At 36.3% G+C, this 20,139-nt stretch overlaps 1 protein-coding gene across 16 annotated transcripts in view; it reads left to right on the top strand.

Annotated features, from left to right (window-relative positions):
• Positions 1–20,139, top strand: part of SENP7 (SUMO1/sentrin specific peptidase 7) — a 41,869-nt gene that overhangs the window by 1,314 nt on the left and 20,416 nt on the right. For 4 of the 16 annotated variants that reach the window (XM_021400141.1, XM_021400166.1, XM_021400127.1 and 1 more), the window contains exons 3-7: positions 2,303–2,410; positions 4,355–4,449; positions 13,601–13,798; positions 15,432–15,629; positions 19,446–19,546. In XM_021400141.1, the coding sequence (XP_021255816.1) occupies positions 2,303–2,410; positions 4,355–4,449; positions 13,601–13,798; positions 15,432–15,629; positions 19,446–19,546 (700 nt within the window). The remainder of the gene's footprint in view (positions 1–2,302; positions 2,411–4,354; positions 4,450–13,600; positions 13,799–15,431; positions 15,630–19,445; positions 19,547–20,139) is intronic. The other 12 variants (XM_021400150.1, XM_021400157.1, XM_021400185.1 and 9 more) reach the window with 8 other exon arrangements.

The following is a 20,139-nucleotide window of genomic DNA, read 5'->3' as shown; positions in this document are numbered from 1 at the left end:
TGAATGTGTTAATACAATATAGGGTTAACATTTAACATAAAGTGAATACTTTTCAAGTCCATATTAAGACCTAAGTAACATTTACCTATTAATAATAATACTCAAGTGAATGAGTTGCGTAACTGCTGTATCTTTGGTTATCTACTGAGATGTGCGTAAGAATCCATATGCTAGAGGTTTTTTTTTTTTTTTTTTCCTAAAATGTTAGCTGTAGTTTCTAGCAATGGAGGCACCAGTGAAAACAAACTGTAGGCACAGCAGCTAGTTTGATCCAGGTAAGGTCTGTCTGGTGTTTTAGAAATAAACAACACTTTGTTCACATGTGTTCTCTGACTTTTGCTTCTACGGGTGTGAACTTCCAGATAAATACTACTGATTCAGATGAGGAATCTACAAAGTGCACATACGCGTTGATTCATTTGCTTTCTGTTAAGGGAAAGCTGAAGCAACTTGCATATGTTACACTTAATGTAAATTCAGACCTGTGTTGGTTACCTCTTTTCTTTGTATTTGTCCTGTATGCTAATTGCAGCCATTGCTAACAAACATCTTAATGAGTGCAAACATTTTGAGGATATGGTGCAGTGAGGTGGAAATCTTGCTGATCAATGTATTTTCTGCTTTTTGTCCCTTTGTCTGATCATCTATTTCTGTTCTCTGACTCTGACCTTACCTGTTCTCAATGTTACATTATTATAGAAGTTGTCTGAAGCTCTATAACACAAAATACATACTTAAATTTTATACAGTTCTGTGCTGTGAGGAGTCTTGAAGCCTGTTGCTTACCTGGTGGTTTCTGAGTTTTTTTAAAAAAAAGAAAATGATACCTCGCCATTAATGTACGGATTTGAAGAAAACATCCTGACCAATTAAAGTTTATAAGCCATTTCTCCAAACAGCAAAATACCTCTTATTGCAGACATTCTTAACAAAAAAATTGGAGATGCTTATGTTAGAAGCGTTGCCTATGTGTAATATTTTTGACCTTTATAACTCAAGGCATCTGATATTATATTTGGCCCTACTGTTTGAACATCAAAAGCAGTTTGAGATACTGTATGGAAATTCAGACCTGGTAATTCACTTAAAAAAAATAATACAAAGGAGGATAGAGAATAAGAGTAATCATGATTTAAATTGAAAAATTGAAGGATTATCTCATTGGTGATGCAATATGCTTCTTTTATGATCTGAAGGACTGCACGCAGCTAATGAATAAAGCTTCTGTGTTAACTCAGTTGTTGGCCTCACACTTTTCTAGAATGCTTACTTGTAATTTCATTTTGCAAAGTAGGCTGCCTGACAGCTTGCAAAGAAAGTTTACAATGCGCTTTGCAGTAGCCATCGTGTGGAGTAGCTTTTGCCTTTTTTGGGGCTGACATTTAATTATCTGAAAGATATCAGCACTACATTCCATACCTAATGCATTTGAGTCTAGTCCTGTTTGCGGCCTGTGATTTTGCACCTCAAGATGCCTGGAGAAACGTCAACATTTCCACTCTTACGTTTAGTTGAGTTTGTTTAATGTGTTCAATCAACTTGAGAATAACCTTTATTTTTTTTCTTGTATTGGCAAATTGCTAAGAATTACTAGTAGCCCAGAGAAGTGGTGAATACCCCATCTGGAGACATTCAAGGTCAGGATGGAAGGGCTCTAAGCAACTTGATCTAGCTGTAGGTGTCCCTTTTTGTAGGAGTGTTGGATTAGATAACCGTCAGAAGTCCTTTCCAACTCAAACAACTGTATGATTCTTTATTTTCAATACTTAGTTTTGATGAAGTTGGTAATGACAACAGGTAATATTACTTTGAGGACGTTAGAGTATACTGTTGCTAAATAACCATATTAAAACATTAGTACTATGACAAGATAAATGTTCTTTATTTTTTGAGAGCAAACGTGTAATTCAGCTGTTTTGTTTTCTCTTGATCACTCTTCAAGCTGAGATGTGAAGATTAAATTACAGTGTTAGCAAGTTAGAGGGAGCCTAGAAAACAGAGTAACAGTAGATCGGTTTTGTTCTCACCTGTTGGGCACGTATTTGAGGTTGTTGTGAAATCAATGAAATAAGATTAGTTTTTTTCTTGATGTTCATCTGTTAAAACCAGCTCCTGGTAGAATGACAGTGATTTATGATGAAACATCATAAATCATAAATGTTAAAGTAACAGGTCAGTGCTTTGCTTGCAACTTTGTTATTTTGCCTGATGATTATGAAAACTTTGTATCTGGCAGTATGTCAGCTCATAGCACCAGCGGAAAATTTAGTTTTATCATGTGTGTAACATCCTCTATTTTCAGTTTCGTATACCAAAGAAGAAACCAAACAACAAATCAAAGGATGTTCAAGTTCAGTCCCCTTTGGCAAGGCTCCCAGGCTCTCAGCATTGGGACTACCCTTTAAGAGAGGTAAAGAGAAGTTCTCTGGAGTGTAAAGTGTGTAGGAGAGTTGTATGGGTTTTTTTGTTCTGCTTTTTGTTGTTTTTTTTTTTAAGTACCAAGTGCTGCCTTGTACCTATGTGATCAGTACCTGACCCACATTTCCTGGGAAAGACTAGTGTGTAGATCTGAAATGTGTCTGCAAGTATTAGAGCTACGGGAAGGGAAATCTGTGCTGTATCACCAGCCTAAATCATAAAAAACCAGAGCTGGTTCTCAGACGTAGTTCACCAAAAGGTTTCCATAGTAACCTCAGGTCCTGAAGTTAAAAGTTAACTCAAGAATTGAAAGGCAAGTGTGTGTGTGTGCAATTTTTCTTCAATTCATTGTTTTTCGGTTCCTGGACTTGTAGGTAATGCAGGTTGCTTATCCAAATTGCTCTTGCTATGCTATGGAAGTTGCTTTTAGATTGAATTTTGGTTGTTATTTTGTATCTAAGAACTAAAACTCTAAGAATAGGTGAACTACAGCATGACTTTATAGAAAAATTAATAATAATGGAATAGCTCATTTCGGTATTAAGGTTAAAAGACTATACGTGTTCTTAAACAGCATTAGCATAAATGATCACCTCAATCATCTTAGTCATGCATAGAAGCAAATATTTAGCATACAAACCTGTTTGAAATTCACTAAGTATTTTTAAAATGCCAAATCTTTGAAATGTACTTTGCTGCTCTTGACAGCTTCAACACAGCTTTAAGTTTATTGCCAGTTTTGTTGCTTTCAGAATCATAGGACTGGTCAAACAGGCTCCCCTACAGAGAATGCTAGTGAGGGAAATTAGGAATTCTTTTGGCTTACAAGAGTGCTGACAGTGTGACCCATTTCTTATGGTAGGCCTGGACATTTGATTGTACTGCAATATAGACTTGACGTGTTATGTTCTATACTATTAAAGTGAGCAGAACATCCAGTTGCATTCCTGTTTTGAAGCAGGAAGCAATGTAACCTGCATTCACAAGCAGCAGCCAGGTAACACATGTATAGAACTCCCTTTTCCTCTGCCTCTATAAAAGCAATGATTGGACTAGGTGTATCGAAGAATCTCTTCTTATTTCCTTCATATTGTCTTACTTTCCATTTCTTGTTTTTCTTATCTGTCTATATATTACCGTTTTTTTTTTCCATGCAGTTGAGGCCTTTTAAAACACTGCCTAGTCTTCACACTCTCTTGGAAAAGAGAAAATTCTTAAGGTGTGGACGTGAATCTTTCAGATACCCTTTCACAGCACGCTTACACAGCATTCTAGATATCTTCAGGTGATTTCAGACTGACTGGCATCATTTTCAAATCTCAGTTTGGTTTTAATGTGAGGAGAGAGTAGAAGGTAGCGGCAGTAGATAGATTTCTGGAATTGTGGAAACAATTGTATGTTTTAGTGGGGCTTTTGTTTATTTAATTTGAAAATATAACTGCATTCTATAAGGTAAGAAAATTGAAAGGGAAAAAAGAATTGCTGGTTTTGTGAGTTCTGCCATACTGTGCCAGTGTGAAGCCTTCAGATTCCTGTTGCTTTGCAGGAATTGTGCATTTTTTTTGAATGGAATATTGTTTGGCTAAATTTGTGGAGTTAACCACAGTTATGTAAGATATCTTCTTATTTATCTGGAACAGGCCTAATATTTAAGTCTCCATTTGGGACAGTACTACCTTAAATACAGAAGTAATTGAATTGTCCTGTGTTATTTTAGAAGAAAAATGAAGCAAGTTCCTGGCAAGTCCGGTAGTACACAAATGCTTTATAGTGAACAAATCCATATGTTACAAAATGATTGAGCATATTCTTTGTGTCTCTGCTCTATCTGATCAGTTGCACTGTTTCAATGCCTGGCCTTGTTTCATTTTTCTTATGTAATGTCCAGTATGACCCTTAAGTCTGGAGTGTTCTACTTTTGTTTGTTTTATTTCAGTGGCGATTAAGTGCCAGCAACAGAGAGACTTCTACAAAAGGAAGAAGGCAAAGGGACTGTGGTAGATGCAGCTCTAATGATGAAGAATCAATTGGGTACGAAGTCATCTCAAAATGAGTTATTCTGTTTGTATGTTCTGAAATTCATAACCTTTACTGAGTATGGATATTTCTGGTCTCTAGTTAATTGGGTCATATGGAAATGGTTTTCAAGGTTTTGGCCCATCTTTAGACAATCATGTTTCAGTGATTTATTGGCACTCAATTGTGAAACAACCGTGCTTTTTTGTGTCTGCTTAAATACAGTGCTGCAAAATCAGAATTAAAATGCAATACTGACTAGAGAAATTACTGCTTGTAGACCTGTGTGGAATCTTGAAAGGTGTTTGTTACTCTTCATAAATTATCATTTAACCCTAGGTATTTTAGTTATTTAAGATTTCCAGATTGTGTTTTGTATGTCATTCTCTGCTCTGCAGCCCACATTCGTTAAGGAGACTTCATCAACTGTTAAAACAAACAAACAAAAAAACAGGTATAATGATAAGTAGAAAAAGGCTGTTTAAAAAAAAAAAATCCCAACCAAAATTAGAGCCATTACACCTCTGTTATGGTCAAGACACCTAAATGAATAAAGAACTGTTGAATATGCTGCTGCTTAATGCTCTGTTGCCAAAAGCAAATATGTTGATTTCTTTGAGATTATGGCAGATTATTTAAAACTACCTTCTGTGAAGCTATCAGCTAGATAGCTGTTTACCCAAGAAAATTTAAAACTTTATTGCCTATGTTGTAAAATGAAAATATAGGATTATATTCACTGGCACTAGCTAGGAGGCATATTGACTTCATGGTAAAATTAATTGTATTTATGGTAATGAAGCAACCATTATTCCATAAATCAGGCAAGTATGAGCAAATAATCCCCATTCTCTGCCTTGTTTTCTGACTAGAACTAAACTTGATCATAAGTGATTTATTGTCAGGAGGGGCTGCTAGGAACAAAGTTTACAGGTAATGAGAATGCTTAATGACAGCAAGTGCTTGAACACTGATTTCAGGGGCAGTGTGACCTATGAAGCATCATCAGTTGGCCCTATCCTTATATTCAGAAAGCTTCAAATGTTGCAGGCAAGAAGTGTGTTTAATGTAAATCCTGAGTTTATTTTTCCTACTAACTCAGAGAGGTAGCTGTTAGCTTGTTTTGTTACCTCAGAATGTTTCTTTGTAACTTCACCTGAAAAAGTGGCTTACATTGAAGTACAAGAATTTACAAGCTACGTTAATTGCAGTTTCCTGGGTTTTGATTGCTATGAATGGTTGATATTTGAGATCATCCTATTCAGTTTTTTTCAGTAAACTTTGAACTGAGCTTTTATTTTAAGGAATTATGAGTTTTATTGCTTTTCCCTCCATGAAGGAGGGGGAAAAAAAATAGTTACCTCTGATTCTGTTACCAAAGTAGTTCTCAGTATGCGAAATGAAATGCAAATAATATTTGTAGGTGTTCAGTTATTCTTTTAACAAAATTTCTTAGTGCATTAGCAAGAAATCATTCAGAATGTGATGAAGCAGTAAATATTAAGATTTTAAACCTGTGTTTTTCATTTCTCCAAATATCTCTTGAAACGAACTTAACCTACTGTCTACAGCAAAGCTTATTTCAAGTGTTCTGTTTGCTTCACATTATGTCAAAATCAATACATTGACTTTGCTTATTAAGTAGAAGTATTCTAAAGCGGTGATATTTGTCGAGCAGAAGTCTGAGGACTGACAACTCAGAGAAAACTTGAAGTAGCATAGAATCATTAAAGTTGTAAGAGACCACTAAGACCATCTAGTCCAACTGTCAGTGCATCACCGCCATGCCCACTAAACCATGTCCCTCTGTGCCACATCTACCGTCTTCATGAGAACTTCCAGGGAGTAGGGCTCCACCACTTCCTTGGCAGCCTGTTTCACTGCATTACCATTCTTTCTAAGAAGTTTTCTTCCTGATATTATTTCATTTGGTGGGTTGGGAGGAAGGTGAATCTTCAGAATCCCTCAAATATGGCAATCCCTACTTGGCAGAAGTTGCAGGAGTCAGGGAGCACCTGAAAGAAACAATACAGGACAATTCTTGGAGCTTTCTGATAACAATGAATCAACTACTCTGAGGCAAGATTAGACAGCTTTACAACAGCTTTTAGTCAGTGTTATGGATAAAGGATACTTTGGCATCAGTGCTCTTTATTAACTACTTAAAGATGAATTTAGACAATGGTTACGAAAGAAAATAATGAAAGAACATGCAAAGGAGAGAAAGAAAAACGGGCAGAGAAAAGAGATCACTGGTCTGTTTCAGGGAGTTCCAGCACTGGCCCACCAGTGATGGAGTAAGGATGAGGGGGATGAGGGTGCCTATCCAGGGGTTGAAGTCTCCAACAAGCAAAAAGCAGACACAAAAAAAAAAAAAAAAAAAAACCAAAAAAAAACCCAGCTAAGCTTCTCTCAGGCGTTCTTTTATACATGCTAGGTATGCAGATGCACTGTCCTGAGGTTGTAAGCAAGCAAGTTTGAAACAAGTCTGTATATTAAAAAAAAAAACAAAAACCTTGTAGGAAAGTAGGCCTGTTTCTTCTTTTTTTTTTTTTTTTGGGGGGGGGGTAAAATAAGACTGTCCTATTATCTCAGAGGATCCTGTGTTTCACAGCTTTGATTTGTTTTTATGGCAATGACCTTGTCTTGTAGGTGTTTGAGACATACCAAGCATACAACACAAAATCAGGAAGTGTTTTTTGTTTGTCTGTTACAAATACCCAACCTGAATTACCTGTGTTGCAACTTGAGGCTGTTCCTTCTAGTCCTGTTACTAGTTATGTGGGAGAAGAGGCTGACCCCCGCCTCACCACAGCCTCCTTTCAGGCAGTTGTAGAGGGTGATGAGGTCTCCTCTGAGTCTCTTTCTCTCCAGACTAAGCAATCCCAGTTCCCTTAGCCACTCCCTGTAAGGCTTTTGCTCCAGATCCTTCACTTGTTTTGTTGCCCTTCTCTGGACCTGCTCCAGGGCCTTAATGTCTTTTTGTAGTGGGCAGCCTCATCAGTGCTGTGTACTGAGAGAGGATCCCCTCCCTAGTCCTGCTGGCTTCATGATTTTTGATATGAGCTGGGATGCCCTTGGCCTTCTTGGCCGCATGGGCATGTTGCTGATTCATGTTCAGGTGGCTGTCAGCTCTAAGGAGTGGGTGGCAGCAAATACGGTTGCCTTTAACCAGGTTCAGATCGCCCAAGAAATGTAGTGGTCATAGTCCAGTAATAAAGAAGAAATAGTTTACCCTTTTCCAAGGATCTGGGCTCACTGGAGACTCCTAAAGGAGGCAGTCTCCAAGTAGAGACGCTTCCCTTTTGGCTGCCAGCCCTTAAATGGGGATAGGGTTGCACAGGTGAATTGCTTGAATCTTCCTAATGCGAAAGTTTCTCTTCCTTTGTCCTAATGAGGACTCTCACTTATGTTGAAAAGTTGGAAATAAGTCTTAATAACAAACTCTTAGCTCCTTATTGTTGTTGTGGTTTTTTTTTTTGTAAGTATGATCTTCATTGATGGGATCTGATTCTATGATTCTAATATTAAACGTTTAGGGAGTTGTATTTTCTCTCAAGTATTGCTTGAGCATTGTTACTCATGCTAAGTTTAGTCAGAAAGGACTAGCTAGGTGCATTAGCACAAACTCACATTTGCTCATGGCCTAACTAAAGTTCTGAATTGCAAAAATTGGTAGCTTGTTGCTTCTATCCCTCCTACTGTGAGAAAAGACTATGAGGGTTGGAAGCTGTGTTGTAAACCACAATTGCTTGCATTTGAACACCTCAGGACTTCGTGAAAAGTTACTATCAGGTGATTTGCTCATGATCCCTGGGCAGGGTTTGAGGGAGAGGTTAGTTCACTGTTCTTCTTGTACACTGCTGGTCTCTTACGTGTTGCTGTGATTGTGTTAGAACAAGTTAGGACTGTCGCTAAACACAAATAGTCCAATTTATTATCTTTACAGAAAGTTAGTAATCATATTTATGTAACTGGTGTATTAATGTTTTGTATTTCACTTTTTTTTTTTTTTGAGGAAGGGGATGACCTGGTTTTTAGAGTAACCATCGCTGCCTGGAAATGGAGCTTAGAGGCATCCACTTGCCTCAGCTCTATTACTCCAGTGTTACCAGAAGGGAAATAAAAACAAATAAAATATCTGACAACAACAAAAGACTAAATAGAATGCTGTTTTGAAGTTCTAGTTTCTGGTCCTGGTCTGTTAAGTTTTCTTCAGGAAAAGGGTAGGAGCAGTACTTTCATAAGGTGTGATTCTTTCAGCTCAGTATTTTAAACTTTAATTGTAATATGAATCAAGTACTACCCTGAGACAGTCATTTACGTACTGCTTCCCGCTTGCCCTGATCTAAACATCCAAGTGGTTATAACTTCCAGGACCAGCAAAGCAATGTTCAATTTGCTGTTAAAACATTGACTTGTAATGAAGTGATGAAATGTCAAGGCCTTGAAGTAGAAGGATGAGGACAACACACAAGTTTTTTTTTCTTTGCATAATGTACTTGCTGAATGTGGCAATGAATTTTCCATTAATTATTGATAATTTATTCTTTGGGACTCTTTAAGGGCCGAGGACCATGTGGGCTGTGTACATGCTGCAGAAGCTCAGATGAATGAATACACAGCAAGGTTGTCAGTGGCTTTGTTCTGTAAACTCAGCTATTAGAGGACTTGAAGGGGGACCTTCACATGGCATGTGGCATGCCACTGTTTAAATACTTATTTGTACAAAGGTTGGGCTTATGAGTAGAAGAATGTAGGTGTTGAAGATAGTGTAGGCAATTGCCATTAATTTACTCAAAAAAAGATGTCAGTAGCTTCCACATCTGATTTTGATCACTTTCTAATACAAATTTGTAGAAACCAGAGCCAGTGATATACACTAATTACACACAAATCTAACCACTGAGATAGGAGCTGGCTCTAGGAGCTCCAATTCTCTGGTGCAGTAGAGGTCAGTCATTTTCTGTCAATTGACACAAATAATTAATAGCTTTTGATCCTGCGCTTTGTAAAATAACATTGTGGGACTTTTTTTTTTTGCTTGTGAAGTGATTTAGGACTTGAAAGGAACAATTAGCAGCCTTTTCCATATTGCCTTTTTCTTTTTCATTATCTTTTTAATGTATTTTTTTCTCTTTTGTTGAAGTAGAAAAGAGGAGTTAGAGTAGGTGTTTGCATTAGAAACAAAAATGCGCTACTTTGGTTTTCCTTCACAAGATGCCTCCAGTCTTACTGTTGCACAGGTTCCTTTCTGTGTCTGCCAGTGGGACTTGGCTTTGGTGCATATTTTGCTTGCTTTCTTCTGCTTCGCATCAATTTCTCTTTTGCAATTTCTTTTGCATGATTTGCTTGCGTTATTCTGTGGACCACTTAACAGGTAATCTATGAATCTGTCCTAATTCTTGTATACAGAGATGCAAGCTGGCTTAAGTGCAGATGTTTTTCTTTAATCTGTTTTATGCTCAGTCTTAATGACATGATTTTTCAAGAAACATAACCAGGTGTTATTTCACCTATAGAAACGAAAGCCTTTGAAAGCTGTAAGCACTGTACAGCTCTGAAAGTAATTCACAACTGGTCTTTAGTCAAAAACTGGTGCTGCATAAGGAGTGATGCTTTATCCTGACACTGTCTTTTTTGTAAATGTACTTTTTTTTTTTAAATGTGTAAGGCCCATTAAATGAAGGGAGTGGTGAACATTACTAACTCTATACCTAATAAAAATCACTGAACCAAATTGCTAAGAGCTGTCAGGATCTAATCTGATAGGACTGTGAGCAAAGGATGTCAGATCTAAGTTTCTAAGATGTCCAGATTCCTAAGAGCTGGAATCTTTTCAGTTGTCTTTGCAAGTCCCGATCATACAATTAAACTGAAGACTCTGTGATCATGTTTGGACTAATTATCTTGCAGACTCAGGATAAGTTTAGAAAAATTTCATTAGGGTATATTGTGATTAGCAGACACGCACACAAATCCTGTCATTTTTACAATGTGAAAAACATTTAGGTCTGCGAAAATACCCTGTTATCATTATTCTAGTCAGGAGAACAGAGGAGTGTTCCATAGAGTAACATTTATATTGTTTCATGGAGCTCTACAGTAATAATTTAAAAATGCTTTTAATTTTTTATATAGGAAAAATGATTTCAGAATCAGGTGTTCAGATTGCTAAGGCCTTGCTAACTGTTTCTTTGTTGTATGTGGAGGAAGGATGCTGTTAGGTAATTCAAGGTTTTATTTGTAGTTTCAAGTCCTCTTGGAGGAAGAGAGGAACTGTCTGGCTTAGTTTTCCATTGCTTATTCTCTTCTGGGACACCAGAATTATTTTCTCAGATTTCTTAAACGTATGTATTTCTCGTATCCTTATATATCCATTTTTTTCCAGCATACCTTACAGTTGGACAAAAAAAGTCATGCATTGGTCTGGTCACTGTATGTAACCCTGTAAACCAGGGCTAACGTATCAGCTCTGAGCATCTGGGAAGCCCATAAAAAAGTTATATCTTCTGATTTGGAATAGACTTCCGCAGGAAATGTCTCTTGCTTCCTGTGCTGAAGACTACTTCGCAGGGTTGGTATTGGCTAGGCTATTGCAGTTGGTCTCTACCATGTTAGATGTTGGTGTTGTTAAACTTCCCTTAGTCTGAGGAAACTACAGCATTTTGCCATTCCAGAGATAACTGAATATCAGTTATGTTGTTTTCTCCTTGGAAATAGAACAGTGCGACCAACCATGTGTCTTGGTTGCCTTAAGTTGCTCATGACCTATATTTACTTTCCAAGTTTGTCAGTAGGTTAAGCATGTCTGTAAAGAAAATTTTGAGCCTCATAGTATAAAACAAATCTTTTTTGGATCTACAATACTTGAAGCAGGTGCTCAGACTCTGCAAAGGGTTCTTACAAAGAACAGTTCTTTGCCTTATTAGTCAGAGTATATGCAAGTGTATGTAAAACAGCAGATGCCTAGCTGCTTTTCCTGACTCTGCCTAAAACATTCAGGAGTGCTCCTGTGGTTTGGATCAGTCCTTTGATGAATCCAGAGACTTCATACATATGACTTCTTATTGCCATCAAAGAGCTTATCTCTTACTTCAGAAACTCTGGACTCTTTTACCTACAGTAGTTAGGAGCCATCCTGTACAAAATGAAACACTTCTTTATTCAGATTCTTAGTATCTGAGTGCTTTAAATTTTTTTTTAAACATCAGGATGAGTTTTTAATATTATTTGAGGCAAGCTAAAATCTAACAGCAACTAAAATATTGGTGTGCTACCAACATTTTTTTTCATCAGAAATCTGAAACATAGCATCGTAAGAGCTACTGTGAAAATTTATGATATCTCAGCCAAAGCTACAATACTTTTCACTGTTTAGTTTTCCTTTGGGAAAATTCTAAGGGAAGCCTAGAGAGTGGAGAAAGCCGCCTTCATTTGTGCTCAAATTACTTAGCTTTGAATTGGAACTCTTTAATGTCTGTTGTATAGGACAGTTGTCTCAAAAGTGGGGTGCGCACCCCACAGGGGGTATACAGGATAATCCATCAGAGTGCAGGAAGGAAGTCGTGTTTGTACCATTAATTTAAAAAAAAAAAAGTTTTTCTTTTAAATTTCTAATTTTTTCATTTTAAAATTTCTATTACTTATGTGTTCGTACACTAGTAAAATCTATGTGATCCACAGTTAAATAAACATTGTGTTTCTGTATGCTCAAAATACTCTTACTGATTGGGTATGTGATAAAAACATTAGACCACTAGTTTAGGAGGTCCATGGCAGAGCTCTTGAAGAAAGCAGCTCATTGTGCACTTCCACTATGGCATTCAGCAATGCAGAGGTCTGACTAAAATTGATCAGCATTCATAGTTTATGTGCAGGTTTTCCAGGCTGTGCATGGAAAGCTTATTGACTTTTTAGTTCACTGAGAGGTTGTTTGTTATGTTAACATGGTGAGTAACAAGGGAAAAGAAATCTCAACATGCAGCAACTCATGCAAGAGTGAAATAGAAGGATTTTGTGAAACACTTCCCTGTTCGCATTTCATCAGCGTAGCAGTTCCAGATATATATATATTTAACATTCAAACATATCTGTTCTTCTGTAGTTTTCTTGTCAGTTGATCTGCTTATTACCCGGTACAATATAACTGTGCTGTTGACCAGAATGCAGCTCACCACTGGGACAAGTTACAGTCCCAGTTGTTAACTGACTGAGGAATAGCAGCCTTTTGCTGACGAAATATTGCAGTAGCATGTAAAAGCTATGTGAACAGTAAAATTCCTTCTATAGCTGTAAAAGAAGGAGATCAATTTAATATAGGCAAGAAATAGCAAGAGAGAAGGGAGTTCTTACCTTGGTAATCTTTTATAACCAACATACAAGCCTGAGCTTTTACGTGTGCTCTTACAAACAGCCCTGATAAAACAAGTCCAGTTCTCACCTGCTTGAAATTGTAGCCAACTGTCTAGGATAAATGCTGTCAAATCATCTATGATATGTAATGCCTGTCAGCTTAAAGAAAACTGTTCAAGTTACTGGCCTTGCTACAGATTGAATTCTTGTTTAAAGAACCTTAACAGGGAGTTTTCATTATCTTAGTAATTCATAATTGTATGTTATTTCTGTTGTGAAATTGAAGAAACATCAGTTGAAGTTTCAAAACAGTGAATTATATCTTATTTGATTTTATTTTACAGCAGTATTGTATTCTGAATTTTGATATGGAAACCAATAATATTTATGGTTCTAAAATGAGATGCCACAATATGAGTGGTTGATTTTGTACCCTGACAATACTCAAGTGTATACTTTCAGAATAGTTTATAAGGCCATAATGGCAGCACTTCTGACATTTTGCAATAAGAAATGTGCTGAAATATCCTTGCCCCTGCACAGAAGGTTTGCCACTCCAGAATCACATATGAATCTGTCAGTCATTGATAGTAGAAGAAGAAACCCTGAAAGGACATGCTGTTAAGAGATGCAGTTGTGATTCCTTTCCTACAAAGAGAATTTGTAGATTTCTGGGAAAATGGCATCAGTACTACTGAAGGTATAACATATGATGCAGAGACAGGAAACTCATGGAAAAGCTTTGTTGCATTCATGTGACTTAACAAGCTCTCAACACCCTATTATTAATTTATTATTATATGCATGGCAGGCAACCCAAAGTTATCTTGACGAATGTCCTGAGGACGAAAATAGGAAGAAAATACACACAAGCACAACCTAAAACTGATGCTAATTTTTCTGATGCTGGCAAGCTGCAGTCACATCAACCACCCGCATCATCTGTTGCCAGCCTAAAGATATGGCAAATTTTAAACCCTGCTCTCCACAGCCTTTTTCTTTCTAAAAGGTATGTTGTCTTTGCCTTATGTCACTAAACAAAATCATTTTCCCTGCAGTTGATTTTCATGAGAAAGTATTCTGTGTTGTATCACAGCTGTCTTGTTCATTTTTATTCACATTCTTATTTCATCTGACTTGGTTGAATTCCATTGCATCTACTTCCTTTTGACAATCTTTGAGAGAGATGGTGCCAGGTGCACTGTAATGAGATTTCTGATCAGATGGCTTGTCGGTGATCCTGTGCTGGCAAGACCAATTCATTCTGTTTCAGTCATTAGACTCTCAAAAAATATTTTTTTTACTTATTGTGAAAAGAAGAACACGCTTGCATTTAATGACCCTCTTTCTCAGGCAAGGTTGTGAATGTATTGTCACTGTTTCAGACTACTTGTGAAAACATGAGAACAGGCATAACAATCAGAGGAGCATATCAAGTCTAGTATCTTATTTTTTTTTTCCTTAGACAGTTGTCAGTTGTAGATATCTAGGGAAACGTATGGCTAAAGTTAATGTCTTTTTCACTGATGTTTCTCTTTCAGCTTCTGATGATAAACAGTTTAGGGACTTCCTTTATTGGAGATTGCATCCACACTGTGATGTTCTTCTGCATCAGACTTCCATTATATCATATTTATAATAAGAAATCATTGCATATCGCCTGTGGGTCTCTGCCACAGCTTGTCCTTAATATAGCCTCCTGATTAAAATTAGGTTTACATCTCAGTGAAGGAAGAGATCTGAGCACTCCCCTCCATGGAGTCTATACCGGAGCGTGCTTTGTGAATGAAGACAGACAACAGGAGAATTACTCAGGAGTTACCCAAAAGACAACATTGTTTGTCATGGAAAAAAAATACCATGACAATACATCGTAATCATAAATGATTTGGAATGGAATTGGTAGAATTTAAATCCCAGTTTGACAAAGAGGAGGGGAATGAGTCAAAGGCTATAAAACAAGCTGGCTTTAGTTGCATTATGTGAAATAAGTTGTGCTGCTGCTATGCATTTGTGGTCAAGTGGACATTTGCATATTCATATTTTTGGTTAGCTTATTTTTGTGGTTGTCTCTTCTAACACTTAAAGATTTTTTCTGAGCCTCACTTTTGCTATTTTGTACAATGTCACCTGGAAGTTGAGGAAGGGAACAAAATCTAATGCTAACTTCTTGTGTATGTGCTTTTTACCTATGGACTAATTGCTTGGGAGAGTTCAGTCTGTTTTACTGGAGGCTTCTTGTTCACAGGAAAATCAAGATTACTTGCTCCATAATTGAGAGAAATGTATACAGCTATTGCATGAAAACTACTTAGATACAGACACGAGTTATTAAACAATACTTTAATGATGTATTAGGAGCAATGTAGAGTGAATTGTATTTGGTTAAGTTGAAATTATCTCACTAGCCTTTCACTGTATCGATTCTTACCTGAATGTTTTGTGTTTATTTACTTACCCTAGATTTTAAGTTCCGTAATGGGATTTTGTTTTATGTCTCTGACATAAGATTGAGAAGATAGTAATGACGTTTGTTGATTTTTTTTTTTTTATTCAGCCTCTAAGACACGTGAATTTAACATGAAACTTCTTTCTCTAGATCTCAGTGTGGTATTTATGATTTACTGTTATATATATGGCAGGCAACCTCAAGTTATCTTGACGAATGTCCTGAGGACGAGAATTGGAAGGAAATACGTGGACAGTCACATATTAATTGATTCCAATTTATCTGATGCTGAGAAATTAGAATTGGGTCAACTAGCTTCATCATCTGTTGCCAGCGCACAAACGTGTCAAATATTAAGTTCTCCTCATGAAAGTTCTTTTCTGTCTGAAAGGTATGTTACTCCGTGCTGATTTTTTCAGTCTTGCTGAAATGATACAGCTTCACAATGGAGAAAAATTGCCCTGAAACAATTTTTAAGATATTCCTGCCTTGAATCGTTTCAGTGTTCTTGAATGAAAACTAACATCTCTGACAAACCATTTTAACATTGCATTTATTCTGATTTGTCCTGTGCCTGATATTAATGGACTACTTTTCTGTCGTAGAAGGAATTTCCATTTTCAGTAGGTCAGTATTTTTGATTTGTGAGGATTGCCATATAATTCAAACATATTTCACTCTTGCTTTTCTGCTGCTCTTAATATGTTCTACCACAGTTTCAATTAACTTTGCAAAATTTTGCCAAATTCCTCTTTGTTCATTTCTTTTCTCATTAATCCACCAGAGGTCGCAATCTCATCAGCAGATTGGCACTGTTTAAGGGCTGTATGTATATGTATCTGGTTACTTAGCACATGCTTTTTCTTCTTTCTGATGTTTACATTGACTGAGTATCATAGCAAAGTTTGATTTGCAATTCTAGCAGATAGTTGAATTACAGAACATTTATTTCAGTCCAGGCTTACATTTGAATTTGGAGTAAGCTCTTGCCTTTTATGGCCTTCTCCTCCTTTATGGCCTTTGCTTAATAGCAAAGTATTCACAGGAACAAATAGCAAGAAATTTGTGGGAAAAAAATAGAAAGAGAAAGGAAAAGAAGAACAAGTGGTGACTGCAGGTATGATCAACAGTTTCCAGCTTTAAGGAATCTTACACATTCTTGAGAAAATTAAGTCTTACTACTTATTCTGAGATATGAATGTGTTAGAGAACCTGAATTAGTAGGAATTGCTTTCTCTTTTTCTGTTGGGATCTCTGTTACTATTTAAACTAATCTGACAAAGTTGTAATTTTAAATGAGAGATTTAGAACAGTTCATTAATCTGTCTGGTAAGTGTCACTCTAGAAGTATTACATTTGTTGCTAAGAAATCTTTTCATAACCTGGGACGGACTAAGTGTTGATGAGTTTGGAATTTTATGTTATTATTTTGCTTTACAAAATGTTTAAGATCTATTAATTTTATCTATTTTAATCTATTTCTTCTTGGTGTTCTTGTGGACAAGAGGAGTTAGTGCGTTTGTAGAGAGGAAAGCATAAGCTTTTAAATATAATTCTCCAAATCTAAGGAAGCATCTTGCATAGTTTTTCATGATCATAGTTGAAGGCTGGCTGTTCAGTTTTGTCATAGGTACAAGAATGGCTTTGAACTCTTGAGTACTAAAATAGCTGCTAATTGTTCTGCTCTATGTAACCCTGTGAAGAGAATAATGCTCAATGACAGAAATACATTAGAGATGTAGCAGTAGAGGAAAGATCAGACTTTTTAGATAAGTATAGAAGTAGGTCTATATTTATATAGATTAAATAAAATCTGTATGTTTAGTTAACATCTTTTTGAGTAAAAAGGGTCTGAATCAGTCTTTTAGTAGCTGATTTATTCACCTTGCTTTAGATTTGGTGTTGAAGGATTAATTTTCTGTCCCACTAATATGTGAAGTCAAAAATTTGTTACTAGCAAGAAAGAATGTTAGGAGGATTTTGCGCCTTTCCTTCCTTCCCTCCCTCACTCCCTCTCTCCCAGTGACCCCAGGGCATTAGTGCAAGTTTCAACAGCTACCACATGGGAAATGGAGAATTTATGATTATTTCCAACAAAGGCATAGTTTGATCCTGGTCACCTTTCAGTAGTTAATGTCTGTGTTTAGAATGCACTTGGCATTTATTCTGTAGAGGTCTTTCAGGGCACAGTAAAAGCTTCCCCCTTATGAGTATGCATACGTGGCCATATTGGCATTCTCTGGTACCATCAAAATAGATGGAATATGGGTTCATCCTTACTGAAAATTGTCCCTTTGTTGTACTATGAAAATCACAGATTAAGTCTAAGAATTGTGTGTTATCAAAACTGCGTGGTAATAAGTTAACCTTTTTCTGTCAGCTAGAACTTGTTGTGAGTTCCCTGTTTCCCTTCTTGCTTTTGATGTTAAAGAATGAGTGGATTTTGCATTGTTTTTTCACCACAACTAGTGTGAAATGCATTCACTTAAGTCATTGTTGATCTGTTGGTATAATGAATTTAAGGTAGGTGTTAAAGAAACTCAGGGTTGTTGATAGATTTATTTCATACTTATTTCTCATGGATGTTGAGGACAACTTTAGTATCATCATTCCAAGCAGTCAGATTAAACAGCAGTTCTGCATGCGAGCATTTAAATTGAGAGATATTTTGGTTCCACAATAAGTTTTCTGCAGTAAGGCTAGCTTTTCCGTAGCTAGAGCTGCCTGACCTATGGAAGACTTTGTCTTCTTCAATATGCAGAATGAATAATATTGCTTCTATACATTTAAACTTTTTGTGCATATGGACACATTTGTGGTTCATCATGAATGGAATTAGTAATTTCTTCATGGTGCTTATGTAGTGTTCAGCACTGTGATACCAAAGCAGAATGGAAATCTTTATGTATCTTTACAGCATTCCCAAAGAGCAATGATACTGCAGTTTACAAATATTGCACTGAAGATTAGGCACCTGTTCAGGAAGTGTCCAACCATCTTGATTGTCTAAGGATGTCAAGAGTATTCTTTCCTGTTTCATGATGTTCTTGTCTGAACTCAGCTGTTTGTGATTTCAGTCATTATGATCATCAGTTAGCATTTCGCAAATTGGACAGCAAAATTCTAAGTTCAGCACATTATAAAACTAATAATACAAAATCATTTTGTACTAAGGGTGGTGACAAAAGGAGGAATGGAATACATTTTCCAGAGCAGCATTAAATTGCTTTATCTATGAAATCTTAAATTATTTTTTTATCTTCCAACAATCACAGCAAATAAAGGAGAGGTTGCAAAGTTTAGTTTTCTATTAAATTTTCAGAAGAGAAGTTTTGTATACTGAATGTAATTAACTTCCTCTAAGAAAATACAACATGAACATATAATTAAATATGGTATCATAATGCATACACTAGAAACCAAAGTATCTTTTTACAACTGTGGCCACCCTCCAGAGAAGTTGAAGGTATATTTACAAGGTCAGACTGAAATGTAGGGATGTCATACTTTTCAGGCTATCAGTGCATCCTGAATAAATTCTCCAATTTATTAAAAACAATCCAACAATTGAAAAACAACCAAACTGATTACTTTCTTGGATGTTTTTCTTTTTAGAAGGAGATTACAAACTCAGATGAACTCCTGTAGGGTTTCTGGTTTTCCATACTGTAAACCCTGTCTTGTTCTTTTCTGTTTCTTTCTCATTTACACCCGTCCACCTCCCCTTACTCTCTTTCAACGTTACTGTTTCAGGCTCTTTTGAGCAGGAATTTCTATTTCAAGTCTCTTCTCGTTGCAGGAACTTATCCAGTGGACTCTATTATCAGTTCTAAATCTAAATAAAAAATATACTACTTTGCCTCATTCCTACTGCATTCATGACAAAGGCAAGGATACAGTCAGCTGACTTCTTATCTTTTTAAAATTTGTTTTATGTTCTCATGGCAGTCATTCTTTACTGCAAAATAATATTTCAGTGTCTGATATCAAGCATGTCAGATGTTCATTCCTTGCATCCATTTCATTAGTAACATCAGAGTATCTCAGTATTGTCATAATGGGAACTGAATTAGTTTGCATTTCATTTGCCAAGCTCCACATGCTTATCAGAGAGGTAAAAGTTTGTCTAACTAACTTGTTTCTGCTGAGATTTTTATTCAGTATTCTTTCAAAATTAAAGATAAATTTTCATTAACGTTCTTCACAGGCCAGAGCGTTTATTGACAAAGTCAGACTGCAGTCTTTCTAAGGAACCAGAAAGAAGTAACGTTATCTTGACTTTTAGAAGACGAAAGCTGGAGAAGAAAGGTTTGTAGAGAGCAATAATTTAGCATTTAAATATGAATTCTTGAGAGTTTTGGGTGGTCTTTATTTAGTCCAGTATTATGAGGAGAGCACAGAAATAAACTAATTGGTATTGCATGAGGTATGTATGTTTTCTCAAAGCCAAGCTTTTTACAGGTATGTTAAAATGTATCAAGTAACTATGTTTTTAAATAAGAATTAAGCAATGATGAATCAGATCTATGAACAAAAGGAATCTGAGAGAAGCCTAACTACACCATTAAATCATGATTTTATATGTAAAAGAAAACCTTGAAAACTGTTTATTAATGTTTGCTAATTCAAGCAAGAATTGCAGAATGTTGCATCCAGCAGAAACTAAAAGAAAATCTGTGGAATACAGAGTGCTAATCCATATGTGGGAATTCTAAATGTGGTTTCATCCTTATCAGTTCTTGTGGTTACAATCTTTGCCATATTATGTTAGGGAATATATTTCGGCAACCACACACAATTGTGAAAGAGAAGAACTATCTCTTGTGGAAGGTGTCTACTTCCATGCATTTTATATAAAATGTAACAAATATGAAGAAATTCAAAGATTTTTAAGTTTGACC

Source organism: Numida meleagris, chromosome 1, assembly GCF_002078875.1.
Source record: "Numida meleagris isolate 19003 breed g44 Domestic line chromosome 1, NumMel1.0, whole genome shotgun sequence".
Taxonomy (NCBI): Eukaryota; Metazoa; Chordata; class Aves; order Galliformes; family Numididae; genus Numida; species Numida meleagris.
The sequence above is the reverse complement of the archived record's forward strand: the minus strand, read 5'-3'. Positions and strand labels throughout refer to the sequence as shown.